The 21,912-nt window shown below is 39.7% G+C and overlaps 1 protein-coding gene and 1 pseudogene across 2 annotated transcripts in view; one reads left to right on the top strand and one right to left on the bottom strand.

Moving 5' to 3' along the window:
• ARHGEF28 (Rho guanine nucleotide exchange factor (GEF) 28) overlaps nucleotides 1–21,912 on the top strand; it is a 310,356-nt gene that overhangs the window by 149,309 nt on the left and 139,135 nt on the right. The window contains exons 8-9 of one of the 2 annotated variants that reach the window (XM_012664526.1): nucleotides 3,922–3,974; nucleotides 4,544–4,604. In XM_012664526.1, the coding sequence (XP_012519980.1) occupies nucleotides 3,922–3,974; nucleotides 4,544–4,604 (114 nt within the window). Of the gene's footprint in view, nucleotides 1–3,921; nucleotides 3,975–4,543; nucleotides 4,605–20,542; nucleotides 20,700–21,912 lie in introns of those variants that run through there. The other variant, XM_012664527.1, reaches the window with a different exon arrangement.
• On the bottom strand, nucleotides 12,479–12,839 carry LOC105826487 (annotated as a pseudogene).

Genomic DNA, 21,912 nt, shown 5'->3' with positions numbered 1-21,912 from the left:
TGAAGGTAAGAATTTCTTTCCTTGTCTTGGTATCTTCCCTGGCTACTGTTCAGTAGGGACCATTCGAGCTTGTTGAATTGAATGAAATGTTGGGGCTCTTAGACTAACAAGTCTCCTTTTGATATTTCTGTAGATAAGTGTGTCATTGTTTCTCCCAGTCCATGTTTATACTGGGCAAGCACAATGAAGGTTCTTATTAGTATTGCCACTTTTAGAAAAAAAAGGAGTAATTGCAATATTGAAACAAAAGTTCAAAGTGTTGTGTTATAAGAGACTCTGAATTTAGAGTGACAGGTGGTTTCTCAAGTTTGTTCCCTTTGCCATTTCAATTCTCTGGCAGTTGAGAATTGCATTTGTACACTGTGATAAAACAGTGTAGCAACACATGGAGGCAGAGTAGTTAGTAGTGAAACACCAACACATACATAACTGGAGAGGAAAGGGGGTGGCTTTTGGATTTACAGAGCTGGAAGGGTGGGAGGAAGCAAAGAGAATAGAGTTCATCTGTCCACCAATCTGGCAGTTCAGAAGTTGGGATAAAATGGCGCTAGTATCGGAAGTGTTTCAATTCGTAATTCAAAAAAGAAAGCAACTTTTTCTTTCCCGTCCTGATCAGCTCATCTAACAATCCACTGTATCTTTCGTCCACCAGATGTAGGTGGAGGAGAGAAGCATTTATTTGGCACCTATTTTGTGCCTAGCACCCTCCTGGGCACTGGAGATACAAGTGTTGGGCCAAAATCTATTTGGTCCTGGCCCTCCCAGAATTTACAGCCTGTGGGGAGAAAAGGATTCATTCAAAGACTATGAACTACCCACTCTGTATTGCCAGAGGGGCACATGGGGCTTTAATAAACACCTACTATTATATCAATGTGTTCTTTTGGCGTTTGTGGGGCAGGCAGAGCAGACTGAGAGCATGACTCTCGTTTTCTAGCTATGCTTTTGACGCTGCCCTGCAGATCCAAGCCTGCGGTGGCCTTGGTCTGGACGGTTAAACCTGAGGGTAGGGACAGGGCAGCACTGGTGGTCTGGCTGGCTCTGATCATGATTCTTCTGGCACAGCCAGATGGTAATTAAAGGAAAATACCGAGCATCCTGTATTTTTGGTGTAAAGCCTTTTCTTTGCTTAAGTCTAGGCTCTGTGGTCTCATTTTGCAAAAGAAGACAGTGAGACTTGTACACAAAGTTGAGATCTTTTAGATGAATCTGCTTCTTAATGAGACACTGGTATTAATCTTACAGCTACTTAACCCTGTTTTAAAAACCCTATTTGCTGGTGCAGTATCACTAGTGAACATAAGTATTAGAGATTATCTCTTGTTCCATTACAGCTTGGCAATAAAAAAAACACGTTTATCAAGTTTGGTAAGTCTCATTTAGAGGGATAATCCTTACTTCTGGGTGGGCCTTGAAGGCAAGATTAATAGGCCTTTAAAACAAAATAGGTAGAGTTACTGATATCATTATCTGCTGAAGGTTGCTATAGCAATGAGTGGTTTGATTGCACTGTGCAATTGGTGGTACAGCAGGTTAGTGTAAAAGGATCCTACTAATTTAGCAGAAACTCTCCTGGAGCAATTTAATTAAACTCTGGTAGAATGAATGCCAGACTCTTTGAAAGCTCTAAGATACAGTTCTGTTTAGCCCTAGATTAATTAAAGATACATTATTATCCTGAATCTGTACACTGTCGCAAATATTACTTAATGATTTTAGGATAAAGACTATAAATTTGAAAGTTACTTTTAAAATGAAGTATTTTTATGAGGACTTGTGTACTTTAATATAGTTTGTGATATTTGTTTTAAAATGAAGACAAATGTCATTAGACTGTAAGGAAAAATGTACTTGTGGCAATGTGCAAAGACTGGCTCACTGCCTTTTAAGAGGGGGAAAGATGCTGGAACCGGAACCTACTACCAGGTGTGAACACATCTTTTGTTATTTCAAACTGAATTAGCAGATGATACCACCTTTTTCATTAGCAATCTGGAATAAAATGGGTACCATTCTTCTGGATAAATCCTATATGTACAGAATTCTTTGTAAATGCAGTATAATTATTATTTAAGAGTTTATGGTCAGAGATGGCTTTAAAGGAATATCCTATAACAGGCAAAATAAATGGATGTGTCTCTTGATGTTTATGCAGATATGCCTGTTGAAACTTTGGTTCTGGATATCCTTCCCTTCTTCTTTTTTTTTTTTTTTTTAACACTTTGGTGCTATCTTTCTTATCCCAATTTTTAGGTTTTGAGTATGTGAGTTTCAAAACAAAACCCCTACTCTGTACCTATAATGTGGCAAATACCATGTTAAGTGTTTCACATAAATTTTCTGCATTTATGCAGTGGGATGCAAAACTGTATTTTAACCATGTGTTTTGGACTTTGGCACTTAAAAGCAAGCTCTTGAAGGATGAGGTAGGCCCATTTTGACGTTTTTACGCTGGCGATGCCGTTCATGCAGATGTTACTCTGCTGCCACCTGGAGGCCTTGTATGGGACATGCATCTAAAGGCAAGCATGGATACTTGTACACCAGCTGCCCAGGCTGGGTGTCAGCTAGAACTTTGTCCTCATTCCCTGGTGAGAGCATTTGACATAACCACAAAAAATTGAACTTATTACCTTTTTATTTTTAGTATAGAAAAATTCAAGAGCAATATACTATTATAGAGCACATATGTAGTATTACTTGATATAAAGCAAATTCAAAGTTATTGCTACACAGACGTTTAAAAACACATGATAAGTGGGATTGTTGGCTTCTCTGCTCCATCCTTGCCCTTTGTCATCTTTGTTACAATGTGTCATGGGAGCCATATAAATGAATACGTCGAACTTTTTCTAAGCAGAAACACAGATGAAAACTCCTGGCATTGTTACCCGGTAGTAAAAAGAGTTTGAGTAAATCTACCTGGAGGTTGGAGACATTAGGTAACTTACATAAATAGGAGAGGCAAAGAAGAGTGGGGAATGTCTAGTTAATGAACCTGCTGGGACAACTCTGGGGTCTCCGGGGTCAGCAGCAAGCAGGGCTATGGGGTGGGGGTGGGAACAAGGGTCCGGAAAAGGGCCTGGGACCCCACAATGTTGTATATTAATACAAATTCGGGGTGAAGATTTTTAGTTATCTGCCTTTTCTAGGGGTGTCCAACACTTTAATTTTCCCAGGCCCAAACCTGCTCTTGGTCGTTATTTTGACATCAGTGGCTCTTGTTTATGGGCAACTGAGTATTTGGAAAGAGAACAAATCAGTCAAACCACAGAGAAAAATGCCCCCTTAAGTGAACCTTCCTGTTCATCCCAGAACACCCCGACCACTGCTGATTCCAGGAAAACCTTATTCAGAAAGAGGACACCCGGCATGCCCAGGGCTGGTGACTGCTTGGCCTGGCGCTGCCTGGCTGAGGTCGAGGCTGAGGCCTGCACCAGTGTTCTCGATCTTCGGTGATGCGCGAGGAAAAGCCAGACCTCTTCTGCAATGAATTGTGCTTTTTTGAAACATATGGAAATCTGTAGTATTTGAGGAAATAGACATGTGGGATTTTCTCAGGTAGGTACGAGTCACGTCCTTACAATCTGTGCTATTTTGAGGAGCCTTCGGTAGTGAGCAGCCTTCCTTTGGAATCAAGGGCATTTATTTATTTAATGATCTTTTTTCCTCTCAGGATTTCCTGTGAGAACTCCTGGGCTTGTTTACATCTTGGTCCACACAAATAATACCCGAGCATGAGCAGTCAGGTTATCAGATACTCTGGTCTGTGGAGAGTTGATTTTTAAGAAGCCTAATCTCAAAACCTAGCTCTGTGCAGACGGCTCCTGGGCAACTCATTTATACCTGTCGTCTAGTTTTCTTCTTCTTTTTACAAAAGCTCCAATCAGCAGATCCTGATGAGAATTATTCCTTTCGCAGAGATTAAGAATTTGGTGTCCAGCAGATCATCGTCTGAAAAGGAGGATGTGAAGGTAATGACTCCCTGCCCTGCTTTCTTCTTTGCACTTCTCTCCAGACTTTAAGTAGAAATGAAGATTTAGTGATAATAAAAATAGAAAAAAACTCACATACACAAAAAAGATGTGCCCCAAGTCCCATTCAGAATAGCTTGAAATTCAGCTTCTTTTATCACATTTCTAATCTCTACTTTTTATGACTAAACCTAGCTATCTCTCTGAGTTTTAGTTGTATATGCAAGATGACTGTATACATTTTCCCAAGTAAATTTGAACTTGAAGTTTGATCTCTATGGATGTTCGACAACAATATGGTTGTAGGAATAAATCTGAGAGAAATTCTCTGAGAGTAAGATAACCTATGGACAGTTTTCAGGGGTTTCAGCTTGGGCCAGATCCTTTCTTTATTTTTAGCTCTTCAATAATATTAATTAAGTTCAAGACTAGTTTTCTGTTTACGTTTGGTCATACATGTAACATGTTTTTACTGATGCTTTCCTGGGTTGTTTTTCTAGTTCGCAAAAATAAACATTAGTTTAGCATATAAGTAATTTTAAAAATCTACCTGACTTTATCTTTTTCAGTGTGAAAAAAGCTTGGTGGTTCAACTGAATGAACAGGAAGACCAGGGCAGCCTAGGTTTGGGTATGTCCAAAATCTTGCTTTTGCCTGCATTCATAGGGGTATTGTAGATCCAGGTATACAGTAGACAGGAAGAACCTATGTTTTAGTATGAAATATTCATTCCTGAGAACCTTGTTTATTTTCTAAAACCAGGTGCATTTTCTTTGTAGCATCAGTTATAATATCATGATTTCAGGGGTTGAGACTCCATGTACAATCTATAAAGCAAAACAAAGCCGTCAAAGCTTTTCCTGGGCAGTTTTATGGGACATGGCATGTGTTCCCCTGTTATTCCTATGAAGTAGGCACTTCCAGCTTCAGTTTCAAGGGAAGCACCTGAGCCACAGGTAGAGAGATGGTAGAAGTGAGACCATAACTTCATTCTGCCTGCCCCCAGAAACCCCAAGCATACCATTATGCCATTTTGATACCGAATGGGGTCCCCTTGGAGCTGAGCCTATGTGAACTACCCCCTGGGCTCAGGAAAGACCAGACACTTGTTCTGGAGTTTTGTTCTGATGTGGGTGACCTTTCAGAGGAGCCTGGAGCTCCCTGGGCAGGGTGGAGGTATTTCCTCCCGTGGACCTGGGAATTCTCATCTGCCCACAAATATTCTAGTTCATACCTCCCTGAGGACACCTCCCTAAATCTCCTTCCCATACATTTTCTATTCTTCAAGGCTAATTTGGGGCCCAGACTCATCCCTTGAGTTATTTCGAGGTGAGCAGAGTGAAATGAAGCTGATGGGGTTTTGAGGACATAGGCTGGGCTCTCAGCAGGTGCCTTGTTTGGGTACCTGGGTGATCTGTGAAGCCCTCTGGGGCAGGAAGGTGGGAAGCATGAGAATACAAACCTCCCAGTTGGTTTCTTCAGATGCAGCAAAGGTGAGGCAGCTCACACACCTGGAAAGCACACATGGGTGGAGCAGCCTTAGGAATTGCAGGGGGCAAGCTGCTGCTGGTGGTGGTGGTGGTGGCTGAGTGCTCAAGCTGATACGACACCAGGGAAAACCAAGACAGTGCCCAGGGTGAGTTTAATAGCAAAGGTAAATGACCTGCAGAGTCACTGTGAGCCTACTCGTGCAGGGGGCTCACTGGAGGTGAGGGGCTTGTGGTTGGCATGCTGAGCAGACACATGACAGAGCAGTTACAGTTGTTCAGAAATCACACAGCACAGAGTAGAGTGAGGAGGAAGCACCCGTGGTGTCTGGTGTCGTCTGATGGTGTTGCTAGTAGCTTGGCCATGAGCCAGAGGTGGTTGGCTGGACCTCCCTGCATGAGGTCCTACTGAAATTGGAACAGAAACTTAGACCAACACTAAGCAATATACACGCCCTTAATGTTTTTGCTATATAAGGTAAGAGTAATAATTTACTTCCAGAAGGGGGAAAGAGGAAGGCAAAAGGAAAGCAAACATGTCCATATAGATACTGTCGTGAGCCACCGAAGCCAGGCGCATAGCTGTTACTCACACATACAGGATGTCTCATCTACAAATTGCATCATGCTCCCAGGAATGTTAGCTTTGAAGAATGTTTACCAAGACAAATTGTTGTGGTGGGCAGGGGGTTGGCTGTTAAAAGTATTAAATGGTAGGAAGATTTTCATTTTAAGCTTTAAAAACTCACTCCAATCTCAGACCAGTATACTTGCTGGGTGAGAAGATGTGCTATGAAAATTGCAGTAGCTCAACCTAATTTGAGCATTTTGTCAGTAACATCATTGTGTCTGAAGATGATTGCTATCAAGGATTTGAGAGAGACAAATGTGTACAACTTTAATCCAGTGATTTATGAGAAGATCTGTGAATGAGTGTTTCTGGGGCTAGCATTTGCTTTTTTGTTCATTTAAACTTTTGGATTAATAAAGTCCCCTGACTTTATGCAAAGGAAATGATAACGGATTTTAAAAGAACCTTCTGAGACAGAGAAGGGGGCAGCAAGAGGTGAGCAATAGTCTGTTGGTGAACTGGAATCTGGGATAGGAAATGGCTCTCCCAAGAGCCACTTCAAAACATCTTTGTTTTTTATATATGCTCGTGTTCTGCCCGGTCTCTGAGGAAATGCTGGTAAATGACGTGCGACAGAGGCGTAAGTCTTTGCTGACTTGTATTGTTCCAAATTGTGTGATGTGAGTTAGTGTGGCCTCATACACTACATCAGTGCTGCTCCAGCAGGACCTTGTGTGATGATGGATGTGTCCACTAGCTGTGCTGTCCAGTACAGTGGCTGGTGGCCACCTATGTCTCTTGAGCATGTGACGTGTGACTGAGGAACTGAGTTTTTAACTTTGTTTAATTTTATTGTATTGGACAGTGCATACTGGTGTTTCCTTTATGTTGTTCTTACTGACCCCTCAAGCAGCAAGAATCACACTGGCCATTAGTTCATACACCAAAAATGACTATTGGCTGGAGGAATAATGTCGTGGGTGGGTAGCAACTGGTAAGTGCATCCAAACCAGTGCCCCAGAACCACCTCAGTCAGAAGCTGACATTAAGATGACATTTATGTTGAGTCTAGGAGTGATGGCCCTGCTTTCTGGGGATGTTGTAAGGACCTGGCTTTTGCTCAAAGGGAAGAGTCATCAGCTGAAGGGCTGAGAGATCTGGTTCTGTTGCTGTCGTAGTGGAGGGTGGGACTCCTTCATATGCATATTCTAGGCAGGTAGAATGGGGAGAGAAGGCAAAGAATTTGGAGGAAATTGGTAGATGAAATGAAATGAGTCAATACAGACAATAAGAAGGAAGAAAGGGTCCATTAAGTTCAAGTAAATGGCACTAAAAGTGATTAAGAAATAGGATCAAGTGGCTGGGCGCGGTGGCTAACTCCTGTAATCCTAGCACTCTGGGAGGCCGATGCATGAGATTCTCTTGAGATCAAGAGTTTGAGACCAGCCTGAGCAAGAGCAAGACCCCGTTTCTACTAAAAATAGAAAAAATTAGCCAGGCCTGGTGGTGTCCGCCTGTAGTCCCAGCTACTCGGGAGGCTGAGGCAGAAGGATTGCTTGAGCCCAGGAGTTTGAGGTTGCTGTGAGCTAGGCTGATGCCACGACACTGTAGACATTCTGTCTCAAAAAGAAAAAGAAAAAGAAAATATAGGATCAAAACATTAAGCAGAGGCAAAATCAACAGTGGGCAGCAGCGAATGCTGTGCTGAGGAGAAAGAGTGCACGTCTAGGTGGAAAAGGCGGACGACCTGTGGGAAACACGGTGGGCTGGACGCAGTATTGGAATCCCAATTGCAAACAAAGACGCATAAACCATCACTGAATCAGCAAAGCTGTGAATGGCTGGATGAGTCACTGTCTCGAAAACTCTACTTTTAAGAGGTTGAATTTGAAAAAATAAAACTGTGTGGTTTTGGTTAGAAATAAGATGTCTACCTAAAAGTTAAGTTCTTGCTTGAGGACTGTGAAGTCAGAATGCCAGCGTCTCAGGGGGTTACAGAAGCTCTGGGAAAGTGATGTGCCTACTCCCTGAGCAAGGGATACTCCACAGCATGAGTGAGGTTGGGGGTGACAGACCAGATGCAGTGGTGCTCATACCAAAGCTGATTTTCCTCCAATAACTTATCACCCAAGGTCTGCATTGGACTAAAGATTATATCCAGTCAAGGTATGCTTTGATACTTTGGACCACTTTCTTGCTATTACTGCTTATTACTTATATAAGGAAAAGAGAACTCCTCGGTGGGTGTTGGGACTGGGGGAGTCGGCCCGAGGAAGACAGAGGAACCAAAGCTGGATATCACGTGACTATTTGCGTGGGAGAAATGAAGGATCGGTGAAACTGTCATGTCAAAACAACAACTGTGTGAGCACGTCTTACCTTTCTCTGTGGGGGAAGGTGGAAGGGAGACAGAGACACTAGGGGAGGTGGGGGTGGGATGGGCTGGCATCCTCCTCCTTGCCTGGGGAGTCTCAGTGCCTTGCAGCTGTGGGCACGAAGTGGTGGCGCGTCTGCTGCTCAGGTCTAGCTGGTTAGGGAGCGGGAGGCTTGGCGCAAGTGCCAGTGAGGAATTTAAACATATCTTGCTAAATAAACCTCTTGGAAAAAAATTTAGTCTTATAATTACAGAACTAATAAATGTTCACAGTAGAAAAATTGGGAATTTTAGAAAGAATAGGAAAAATTCCTATAATTCTCCCACCCCAAGGCAGCTACTATTAAATTTGTACGAATTTCCTACTAGCATTTTTCCTTTGCATTCACTTTTTTACATAGTTGTGATCATGAAAACAAGAGAATTTTTGTCCTGCATTTTCATTTAACATTATATACCATAAGTAAGTTCCATTTTAGAAAGTGGATTAAAATGATGCTATATATTTTTGTGGAAAACACATGGATTATTTTAGTAAGAAGAAAAGGAAATGGCATAGGTCCTCCCCATAAGTATTTATTAGTCCCCCAAACCCCCCTTTTTATAATACATACTGTTGATTTTATAGAGCAGCCTGATCAGTATATGTGGGGCTCCAGTCACAGCTATTCTTTAATGCTTGGGGCCACTTCATTGCTATTGTTGCCTATGACTTACATGTAACATGAGGAAAGTAAAACCTCTTGGTGGGTGTTGGGACCAGGAGACAGATGAACCAAAGCTGGATGTGGAGGGAAACCTGATTTAATACCCCTCCCCCCCGCAAATAAAACCAGTTGGGAAGAAAAGGAAGCAGAAACAGACAGAAACAAACAGTAAGATGTGAGGTTCAGATTTCTCAACCTAGAAGACACAGACCTTTCATGACTATAGACAAGACCAAGAGGGAGAAACAAAGCTCCCCAGCCCTTCCACAGGAAGTGCAGAAAAAACATCAGCAAAGGGAAACTGGTCATAAATGATTGGAAGGTCCAAAGGCATAGTTCCTCTAAAACAAAATGTTAGGCGATCTCTAAATAGGTTTTCAAGACCTCCATTTGAGAGCATGTCTGGTAGAGGTCCAGGCCTGTGGATACTATTGTGAGCTGGATCGAGACAGTACAGTCAATACTGCTAGTTTGGCAGACAACCAAATAAATAGAACTAGTTAGTTTCTCTTTCTTCTTATATTAACTAAAAGTTTGGAAATGGAATTAATGTTACTGAGCTGTAAATACTCAGAAAACAGCACTTTAGAGTTGCCTGTGAAAATAAAGTTTTGAGATGGTTTCAAAGAGGATCTTTTTTTTTTTTTTGAGGCAGAGTCCTTCTCTGTTGCCCCTGCTAGAGTGCAGTGGCATCATCATAGCTCACTGCAACCTCAAACTCCTGGGCTCAAGCCATCCTCCTGCCTCAGCCTCTGGGACTACAGGCATGCTCCACCATGCGTGGCTAATTTTTCCTATGTTTAGTAGAAATAGGGTCTCACTCTTGCTTAGGCTGGTCTCGAACCCCTGACCTCAAGTGATCTTTCCACCTTGTTCTCCCAGAGTACAGGATTACAGGCGTGAGCCACTGAGCCCAGCCCCAAAGAGGTTCTTAAGCATGGAATCTTAAGAGCTGGAACCTGTGTCAGTGGAAGATGACCCTCTATTGGCTGTTATTTAATATATCTATATTGAAACCTCAAGAATATTTCATGAAACAAGAAGGAAAACGGGGGAAAGGAGAGGGCACCTTAGCAGAGCTCTTAGCCTTCTGAAAAATACATTTGCAAGCCTAATTTTGGCAGCTCTCTGTGCCTCAGGCTACAAAAGCTTATGTGGAATCCCCCTTTTTCTATTTTCTTTTTCTTTTTTTTGGGAGTCATCTCTCTACCACAAACTAAGACTTACCAGTGATCTGGTTTTGAAGTAAGAGGTCTAGGGGATGGTAAAGTATGCCAAGAAGACCATTGGGAATGCAGTTATTTATATAAATTCTGACTCAAATTTTATTCTTTTTATTCACTTCAATGAAATTTTCTTATTGTGGTGGTTGAGGTTTTAAAAATTGTTTTTGGTAGGAAAAATTGCTGACTATTGGAATTCTGATTGTTATGAGCTCAATTTGGTTCTCTTATCCAGTGTGTTCAGCCTTTAATATTTGTGGCTTCATAGTTAGGGTAAAATTCTTCTTGTGCAAGGTAAATGAAGCATTTTTCTTTAAATGAGACATTGCAGTATTTATTGACATACTTTTATCCCATAAATAGAGTATTTGGGACTTTTATGTTTATATGTAATGTAGACTAGGAAACGTGAAGAAACTAAAACCTTGCTGGAGGTATATAGTCTATCTTACTGTCTTTTCTTCTAATTAAAAAACCATGTTAAATTATAAGTCCTAAGTCCAGGATGCTGTGTGGTGTAGTGACGGGCTAATGTTCTGCCTATGTAACATAAAAAGAGCCACATGAATATTGGTTAAGATTAGGAGCTGCTAATCTAAACACTCTGTTATCCATGGTTCTAAACTCTGCCTACACATTGAAATTGCCTTGGTGCTTTAAGAATACCGAAGCTCAGTCCCACCCCCAGAGAAGGCTGATTTCATTGGTCCGGAATGTAGCCTGAGCATCTAGCTGTTCCAACAGGGACCCTGGTGATTCCCAGGTGCAGCCAAGTTTGAGAACCACAGTCGGAGATCCTTGAGGGAGCTCAGCAATGCTGAAGTCACTCCTACCTTACTGGGTTTTCAGTATTTTTGGAACTGGAGAATAAGATTCTATTGTTATTTCAACTGATTACAACTGAGTTCAACCATTTGTATTAGGTTCACAGATTTTCAGTGATTATCGCCATCAATATCACGGATCTGTGGGAAATGTGAAAACTTAAAAAAAAAAGTATTGAAAAATTCTCCAACCACTTAGACCTAAATTAAACCTTTAAACTTAAATTTAAACCTTTAAAAATTAATTATTTTTGAACATTAAGAAGGAATCAAGTGACTGTAATTTGCTGTCACAGAGCTATTTATTGGACTTTGACGTGGACAGAATGGGATGAAGGGAGTGGGTTGATATTTGAATTAATGTCATAAGGGCGTTACAAGGATGTCTGATGTTTGGCGTTAGTATTACACTAACCTACCTTTATTATATTCTAAATTGCCTTGTTCTTTCATCTTATGAGCCAACTTAATTTCTGAAATGTAAATAAGGGAGGGAAAAATAGCAGTATTTTCTCTGAACTCTGTATTTTTCCTTCTCCAAAATAAGATCCTCATCCCCAAATAAATTGGCTTAGTGAGTAATTAAATTACATAGTTTCCATCCCTAAAAATCCCTTTATTTTGATGTTTAAGTAAAATAATTAGAGTATGCATTTCAAACAATTATAAACTCTTATGGAAACTACAACTGATTTATAAAACATGAAACAAATGAAAATTATGAAATATTTTCTGGAAATGGTATTTATAAAATTTGTTTTATGGAAAGTTAAAAAGTGACACCCAGGCATTTCTTCCCCTTTTCTTGTGTTGACACACTTCAGAATACCTGTGTGTGCAGGCACTTCCAAAAGGGCTACACTCACAGAGGGATCAATGGGCAGAAGGCTTGATTGCAGTGTAAGTGTGTTTGTATGAGTTTAGGCTTTTTTTTTTTTTTTTAATGCATATCCAGTGGCTAATCCTTGGAAGGACTTTAGGGCAATTAAAATTCTGGTTAGCTTTTGCACTAGGCAGTACAAGCCCTAACAATTTATTGGGACAATTTGCTTTAACTTTGAGAATAGCTAATTTAGAGGACATTTTTTATGAAACATGGCCTCTTACTTAAGGCATGGGCAAAGCTAACAGAATTTGTTTTTTTTTTTTTTCTGTTTGTTTTTTGTTTTTTTGTTACATCACCAAATAATTTACTTGGAATCAGAATTAAAAGAACATTTGATAGTTGTGAAATGTATGCTTATTCTGATACTTCTGATTAGTTGTACAACTAATCCATGGCAGATTACCAGATTAATTTTACTTTATTTCCTTAGGATCAGGGTTTTTCGATGGTTTTAAATTTGAGGTCTTCACATTTGAAGTTAGGGAATGTATTCATGTGTACTTTACCATATATTTGCTTAAGCTTAAAAAGCTCCCACTCCAGTTCTTGCTGATACTCTGGGCCAGTATCAACAGGTCCTCCAGACGCCTGTCACTTAGATTTGCATTCTCTAATCTTGTCCATAGAGAGTTTCTGCACAGGATCGAGTTCCTTGTTAAACACCACTGCTGTTAACACCAGGGTTCCTCTGCAAAGGGACTGAGACTGCCAGCTAAATGACAGAGGAGAGCCTGAAGTGCCTCTGGAGCATCCTGGTGATTCCACATGCCTGAGCTGTCACTCTCAGAATCATGTTTCACGTTGGGAGATTCTGCTGAAGAGATATGTAGTAAAGTATAGAAGGAAGGGACACAATCAGAGATCATATAGGAGACCCACGAGGAAACAGTGTATTGTTTCTTCATAATATTGAAAATAACAAAGTATGAGAATAAAGAGTGAAGTTGAAGGTGTCTAGAAGTTGAGAAGAAACCTTTGAGTGAGCTTAGGTGGCTTCATCCAAGTGCTTGAGATTTGTCTGCCAGCAAAATTTCAGCTGATCTGACTGAGATAGATTCACCTACCCAACAGGTGCCAAACAGGAACTTCTCAGGGGATTAACTTGTAGGACCATATTAACCCCAAAGAGACATTATTTGTTTCTAATAAATTAGAATTATTTTCTATATAAAATATGTTAATGTCTAATGAGTTCCCTCTGAGTTGCATGGTAACTTCACATAATGAGAACATAAGCAAAAGTAAATGGAGTGTAATGTTTGACTTGAATTCTACGTATTTGAATAAGAGATGCAAACATTCTTTTAGCATTAGTTCCACAAACATTTGGTGAACATAGATTCTGTACTTTTTGCTCCCATTCTTTAAAATTTTTTTTAATGAACTTTATTTTTAGAACAATTTTAGATTTACATGCTTTATTTAGATTTCTTTACTTTTTACCTAATTTCCTTTTTCTGTTCCAGGATCCCATTCAAGATACTATAAGTATTGGTCAGATATTTTGTAGAATGTCCCTTAGTTGGTATTTTTATAATGTTTTTACCAACATTAAACTGAGGTTATGGGTTTTGGGAGGAAGACCACATAGGTAAAGTGTCATTTTCATCAGACCATATCAAGAGTATATACTATCAGCATTAATTATCACTGCTGATATTGACCTTAATCACCTGGCTGAGGTAGTGTTTGGTTTCTCTACCGTACGGTTACTCTTCCTCACTACCCTTTCCATGTTGTGCTCTTTGAAAGGAAGTCACCATGTAGAGATAATTTCCACACTTAAGGAGTGAGGAGTTATCTGTATACTTTTTTGTAGGTGGAATATCTACATAAATTACCTGGAATTCTTATACGTGGGAGATTTGTATCCTCCCTCCTCAAATCACTTATTCAATGATTTATTTATGTCTGTATAGAGTCAGGGATATTTATTTTATACTTTGGGTAATAATCTAATACTACTTTATTTGTTAAAATGTTTCAGCTTTGGTAGTCAGGAACTATTTTAGTTGGCTCTTGTATCCTTTTTACATATCCTCATCATTGTATGTGTATTTTTTTTTTAAATTGTGATTCTTTAATTATGGCTCTATGACACTATGCATTTGTCAAAACCCATGGAACTTTATGACACACAGAATAAACTTTAATATGTGCCAAAACAAACAAACAAAAAAAACCCAAACCAAAGCACTTGAGGTTCGGGTATCCTAAAGATGGAATGCAGAATGTGACAAAGTGATCTAACTGCTTTAACTGTATTACAAATGTATGAAGCCACCTTATTGAAGGGGATTTTGGGTGGGAGGGGAGGTTCAGACCTATTCACTTTGGAAATGAGTAAAGTCTGTAAGAATAAAGGCAAAAGAAACTGTACATAAGCACTGTCCTCTAGTTGATAAAGTATTTTCTCACAGGGGTACAGTTGACAATTTTGATGCCACTCTACATGTATACTGGAATTAGGCAATTAAGTAAATGAATTATGGCTAGTGGGTGCCAGATTTCTCACTATTGGAGTGGGAGCTTACAGATAAACAAGGGGAAGAGGCTAGAATGATCCATGTGGTAATAGATTAGAGTTGTAGATATCAGTATACACTCATGTTTAGTTAATACAGATATCCATGGTTACATATAGAAATATTAGTAGATATGTGTATATACATAGGTGAGGATACACATATATATTTTCTTGCTCTGTCAATTGAAAGTGCCTAGAAGCAATAACACTCCAGTAGCATATACAAGATGAACCTACCCTTTTTAAAAAAACAGTATTATTCATCATATTTTATGTGCATTTTTGCTTCACAGCTATGGACTTTAGAGTTTATGTTAAAATTATTTAAACTCTTTGCTCATTTCATACCTCATAGATAACTTATTTACATGTGAATGACAGTATAAAAGTCTGTAGAACATTAAGTTGAACTTTGAATTTTAAAATTGACAAAAAATAAGTCTGTGAATAAGTCTTTGGCATGTAAAAGACTTTCTTTGAAGGTTTGGGAAAATTGGTATTGGAACATTATCAGAAAACAACTTAAAATGTAATTTTAGATGTCATTCTCTCTAAATCCATGGGTTCTTCTATTATGAGGAATTTCTTTCTCCTGAGGCCATAGCAAGATACTTCCCTACCCTTCGACCCTTCCTCTTCCCACACTCAGGTTCATGTTCTTGCTTCTCTCACCTCCAGGACCCCTCACATCCACTATCCATGCTGCTTCTGCAAGATAAATCCAAAATTCCTCATGATTTATTTTTCAGAACAACTTAGCAAGTTTGTCCTAATTCTTTCCTTTCAGGTTATGCTCAGAAACCTCAATGTTTAAAACAAAAAGAGATCCACCAAGGTTTTTCGTTTGTTTTTTTCTTAAGTGGTTGATCTAAATAGAACTTATATCTGTAGCGATATTAAACACTGGTAGAATCTTTGACAATACAACTCTTTAACATGTTGCTTCAGTCAGGAAATCTGTAATTTTTCTGCCCTGAGGTATTTTGAATATTTTCTTTTTTTCTTATTTCATGTAGACATATCATAAATCAAGCAATTTCTTCTTGTTGGGCTTCTAGGTTGTGTTATTTTTTTTTTCCTTAGAGAATAGGATGATGTAAAGGGGCATATCAGAATCTCTGCAGGTCCAGGTATTTATTTTGTTCAAATAAATAAAAGTAATAAAGGTAGATAAGAAATTAAAACATTCTTATTTTTTTAAGTAAGATAGTATTATGGATGGTGGCAACATGAGATTCCTGTTTATGACACCAATGGTTGCACCATGCTCCCAATTCATGTCTATTTTATGTGAATTCAATTTTATGGGCTCTGTGGAGAACCAAGGGGAAGGAGGGGAGGTAGGGAGAAAAATAATAATTTAAACCTTGGGGTGGTTCCACCCATCATTCCACTCTGTGAGTATAAAGTCTGGAGTGAGTGTGACACTGGAGATGTGAACATGCTGTTCCCAGCGTGCGTCTCAGAGTGGGAGCATCTGGGCACACGAATGAGAACCACGCTTGTAAAGATCCTCATTTTCTCTGTAACTTGGCCTGTCAATGAAGGCCAACCATTTCACCTGGCGCCTGACCATAGTAACGATGATTAGTCCAACAGAAGAACTGCTTGTGTTGAACTTGCTGAGATACGACATGGTGGCTTCTAGGGTTTTGAGGAAGTCTGACCATCCTTGATTTTCACCTAATGCAAGAAGTCAAGGCCACAAATGGTGAAGCACATATTTAAATTGTTACTGCACTGGCTCAAGTCATCCAGGAAAGGCTTGTCCTGGCCTCAGGGGCCTTGCCTCCTTGTGTCTGGATTTTCTTGTAACTTCCCAGGAATGATGTGTAGCACTGCTGAAAACTGTGGTCTGTGGTGGCCTAACAATGGAGCAGAGAAGCAAAGCAAATCCTCCTCCTCCTCCTCTTCTTCCTCTTCCTCCTCTTTCTTAGTATGTTTTTCTTGGATCTTCCTTGCACATTGCCATGTCTCAATTTTGAAAATCAAACTATTACTCCTAAGGTCAAGATAAGAATAGTGTCTGTGATATATAAGAGAAATATAATGAAAGAGAAGCTTTATTTACATTTAATATTTAAAGCTTGTTGAAAATCTACTTGTATTAAGTTTTTTACTGTTATAATCTCATTGATCCTCACAGTAACCCTCTGAAGTATACATGGGATGATCCCAACTGGGCTCAGAAAGTGTGACTGACTTGGTTAGGGATGCTGAGGAGGTGACAGAGCCACTGTTTGAGCCCAGCTGCATCTCCCAAACCTGTGACTTTTCTTTTTAGCTTGCAGCTCCTTAAAAACATGAGTAAGACAGAGCTGTTGCCTTCAGGGAATTTGGGGGCCCATTGCCAGGTAAGAAAACTGTAGAAATACTATAATTCAAGTCAAAATATAAATATTCCTTTGGATAGATTTAATTTTCTCAAGGTTGAAAGGCAGACTACATGTCTAAATGAGGAGGATCAAGTAAAATTTCTTTTCTACATAGGTCTTTCAGAAAGCTGAAACTTCAAGGTAGCAGCATCTGCTGGGGATGATTATAACCTCATAGAAGTTATTTTTTAAGGAAAGGATTCTCTAATTAAAGGAGATACAGTAAGGTGAAGGTATCTCCTATGAAACCATTTATACTCTTACACTGTAATAGCTGCATGAAATCTGGTGAAAAGGTGGCCTGGGGGGTATATCATTGAATTCTGCCAACTGCAATTGCAATCAGCCAGTCTTATTTATCCATTGAATATGAATGATATGTAAATAACACCTTGAATTAATTTAAATGCAATTATATTGACAAAATTACAACAACAACAACAACAAAAACCCCAAAAACCCAATTACTGTAGAAAAAAACAGAGGATAATAAATGGCCTACATTTGGGAGAAATTCTTTGGTGAGCAAGGAAGTGAGCCGGCCTAGAAATGAAAAGGGCTGTACAGACACGGTGTTTTCTACTTCATATTATATGTGAACTGTGCGTGGCTGGTTGGTGGAGATCATTTCATTCTTTAAAAAATATTGATAAGTAGTAAAGCAAATGTGGACAATGGGAAGTCTCTTGAGATCTGAGGTATGCCAAACATACTGGTTGGTTGTCTCACATATATTGGTTGGGTAGTTCTAGTTTCATTGTCAGAATAATTTCTCTATCAACAATCATTTGATATGTAATTGGTCAACGAGAACTATGCTTTTGGGAAAATTAGATTTAGATGAATCTCCCTGGCATCTTAACTAATAGACATGCTTTTTTCATCTTTCTCTCTCTCTCTCTGTCTACATCGCCCTGAAGTTCTTCCGATCTGTCACTTCTGGTCAAGAGAGAAGCCTGCTCCAGTAACAAGTTGACCTGGGTTTATCTGTCTCCTAGTTAAGTAGCTCTAAGGGGCATGAGAATTGCCTGGCATGGGCGGGGGCTGCTGTTGCTGCTTGTAAGTGCAGGTTCCTGGACCCCTTCAGACTGATTCAACTGGTCTGGGATGAGAACCTCATAATCTGCATTTTAAACGAATAGCCACCCCCCGACACTCCCACCTGCATTCTGATGCCAGCTGAGAAATTCTTCCCCAACTCTGCTGTCTCTGTAGTGTAGCTTCCTGAACATTTTGTCACATTTCTGACCAAATTAGTACAACTAGTTAGGGAGCCTCTGTGGAGCGTATTATTAATACTTTTGTTCTGTTTGTAATTTAATAAAAAACATGTTTCCTTCTTTCCCATAGCATAAGTAAAATATAATAAGCATACCTTTAGTGGAGCAAGGAGCTACAAAACCCACCCCCACCAATTAAGGATGAGGACTTTAGTATTTCTAACCTCCTTAGAAATTTTGCATATCAAAGGATTCTTTAATAGTAGGTATAGTTGAAGAAAGATAACACCATCTGCTGATCCAACACTTTTATTTCAGTGTGGTGATTGTCCATACTAGTAGAGATTCCCTTTCTTTGGTCTGCTGACATCGCGGAGGCAGCCAGGGGGCCATGGACATTTGCACGTTCCTGGTATTGTTTGTAGTCTCAGAACAATGAGTTTTCTCTACCCAGAGGTACTGGTCTTCACAAATGTAGACACTGTTGTGATAAATAAAATACTAATATATTTTTAAACACTTCATAAAAATTCTTATAGCTTTTTTGTCAAGATATATGTTTTTAATCAGCACATATTAAAAATACTATAGTTGTCATGTAAACATTCTTCATTCACCGGGTGAAGATCATTCACATAGGAGACCAACTATTGTAAATCATTCATTTTGCAAATGCCTTCAATATTCCAGACGCTATTCTGTGCTCTAAAACTGAGACTGAATGTAAACATTCTTCCACAAGATTTTGTATGTTTTCTTATTAAAGATCCATGTATGCTAAAACTCTTACCTGTTATAAGGGTTGAGAGTTATTTATTCTTATAATTGTACCCAGCTGATTAGGAAAAATATGTAATTATTTCTCAAATAAAAAGCCACAAAGTAGAACATGTATTCATATTTCTTTTCACTTAGTTGCAATGTTTGCAACTATCCTCTAGTTGTATTTTGTTCAAGTTGTATGTCTCTGTGGCAAGCCATATAAAAACACAGCAGTGATTTATGTAATTCTGATTTACTTAAATTTGAAATTAGGTGTTTTCTCTCCTTTCTTCTCTTCTGTCTGTGACCCTCACTCAACCCCTCCCCAGTCAGCCAGGATTAGCTGTCACAGAGCCGGCTATGTAGCTATTTTCTTACACAAGGTGGTATAATAGTGCCCACACTTTGGGAAATAATTGAAGAGATGAATGTTAATTAAGACACATATTGTCATGTTCCAAATCTGCAGAGTCGAATGGATCCTCATATTGTTTCCAACGTCTTTTAGTTTATATGGGCATCAGACGACTCATAAAACAAAACACAGTACTTCTTATTATTGTTGCTACTGAAAGAAATGCTTTCAAGAGACTCCTCTATGGGGTAAACTTTCTAACACCGCAGATCTTGACTGCTGTACTTGAGCTTATTTGGGGCATGCTATTGGTGGGCCTATGGGAAGCAGAGAAGGGAGTTTGAGCAGTGTCAAGATTTATGGGGAGGCAGTAATGAGCCTCTACTGAATGCTAATTACGGGAGAGTTGTTCAGGGAGACTGTGCAACAACTGTTGGTTTGTGGTAAATTAGTCACTAGCTCTATTGAGATGGACTGAAAGTTTAGATCAGAGCTATAAAGGCGCCAAAATCCTGATGATTGACGGCCAGACTTGGTGACAATTTAGGAAAATACCTCAGTTGTGCTAAACACAAGTCGTAGGTGACTTTGCATGAATCTAATGAGATGGGTACAATTCTCTGTAAAAGTGAAAGCTTCCAACCACGTTAGGCTTGAAAAGGACAGCGAGCCCGGATTGGTAAATGAATTATCGGAGCTGTTTTGGCTCTTAGATCCGACAATCTGCCCAAGCTGCCAGGCGTCTGAAAGAAGAGATTGCTCTGGAAAGAGCCCTATCCCGAGCCTGAGAGCCTTTCTTTGCCTGCGGACGCAGCTTTCTGGCTGTCCACCCGCATAAACTTCAACCTTTATCTGACGCGGCACAGGGCGGCTTTTCTGAGAAGGGATACTCTGGCTCCAGAGCAAAACCAGCGCGGCCCTTGGAGGCTTTTCTTGAATCCCAGGCAGCTCCTTTCAGTCCCCAGTTGCTTTCCTCCTTCATTTCCATTTCCAGGAACACGAAAAGGAGAGTTAATGATTCATTTGCTCCCGGTGCCCTTTTGAATAAAGTGGACTGCGATGTTTCAGCGAGACTCTGGGCTCCCGCCTCCCTCTTCTACTTCCCCAGTTTGGCTTTAATATTTACAGCCTGCCTGTCGGTCTGCATGCCCGAACGCCCGAAGGAAGCAAAACATTTATTGCCTCTCTCTCCGGTGTTGGGAGCTGTTTCATCCAGCCTCATTCCTTCTTTTGACATCACACGGGGAGGCTTGCCTCCTGGCTGGGGACGCCCCGGAGTGCTTCCTGAGTCTCTGCGCTTTAATCGGCTGATTTCGCCAGAACAAAAAGATGGATTCTGACTCCGACTCACCTTTTAACTACTCCTGGCCTTCCTTTCCCAAAATGAAGATTCGGCGAAGGGCATCCAAACAAGGTAGATCACGGTATCTTTTCTTTCCCCCAGAGCCAAACTAGACATTTTCATATTCTTACCTTGCTTTTCCTCATTTCTTTGCCAGGCTGTTTTCTGATGAAGTACGTGTTTATACACGTCTTTATAAAACTCTCATTATATAGATACTTTAGGTATAGATTTTGGAGGCGAACCTACTACTCATTCTTCACTTTGAATCTACCTTTGTGTTTCTGTGTACATGCAGTGCTCTTTAAAAAAAAAAAAAACAAACAAAAAAATGGGAGTTTAGTACAAGGTAAATGTTTTGGGTTCACTTAATCAGAGTTACCTTGGAGTTACCTTGACAATAAAGAGTCCTGTTGATTTAAACATGTGCAGTCTTTGTGGGATTTGCAAAGAACTATGCATGTGTTTTAAACCAAGTTTCTGCTTCTTTTGTTTTAGTTTTTGAGTGTGCATTAACTTTAAAAAATAATTTGTACCTAAGAAAATTGCTCTTTCTATTTTATACTATTTTAGTGATTTATGGATATTATAAAGAAAGGATTTAAAAGATAATTTCAACACAAAAGCCTGTATATTTTAAGGAAATACAGTCATATTAATAAAGTTTACTAAAAATAATTATTAAGTATGCAAAAATAATTTACTGCCAAAGGAAGAAGAGCCATTTATCTGCAGCGTGCTTACTAATGGAGTGGGTTTACATTGCTTATTCCCTCTTACTTGCAACCCACTCTTGTGGTGTGGGTCATGGAAACCAAGGGGCAAGTTGGTGTTGGGGTACAGTGATGGTGTCCTGAGTACCTGCTGCATTGTCCTTGGCTGGGCTTAGCAGGTGGTAATTGTTGCCTTCTGAGGTTTGAAAAAGTAAGAAAAGTAGTGAGTAACCCTTTCTATCTCCTGTGCAGAGATTTATGTGGTTATGTTTTTAATGCAGGAAGAAAAGGAACATTTTCATGAGCTTACAAGCAGAAAAGGTGTTTGTGAAAGCGAGTTAGTTCTCTTGGCAGCATTGTCCTGGGAGCATACCTCTTCTATAGAGTGACTTACCTTAGCACCCTACGCTTTGCCCAGAGAAAGACGGGCTCTAGAAGTTGTCAACATATGTGGTTATTTAGGAGGAAGGATCTTCTTCCTTCCTCCTAAATAAAATATAGTGTGTATTTGCTTGTTTGCTGTCCAGCTGGGATCAAGGCCAACCCTAGGAATAAGATGAGTTGACCACTTA

This window comes from Propithecus coquereli, unplaced genomic scaffold (assembly GCF_000956105.1).
Source record: "Propithecus coquereli isolate 6110/MARCELLA unplaced genomic scaffold, Pcoq_1.0 Scaffold9, whole genome shotgun sequence".
NCBI lineage: Eukaryota > Metazoa > Chordata > Mammalia > Primates > Indriidae > Propithecus > Propithecus coquereli.
Note: the sequence above shows the minus strand (reverse complement) of the source record. Positions and strands in the feature narration are given on the sequence as shown.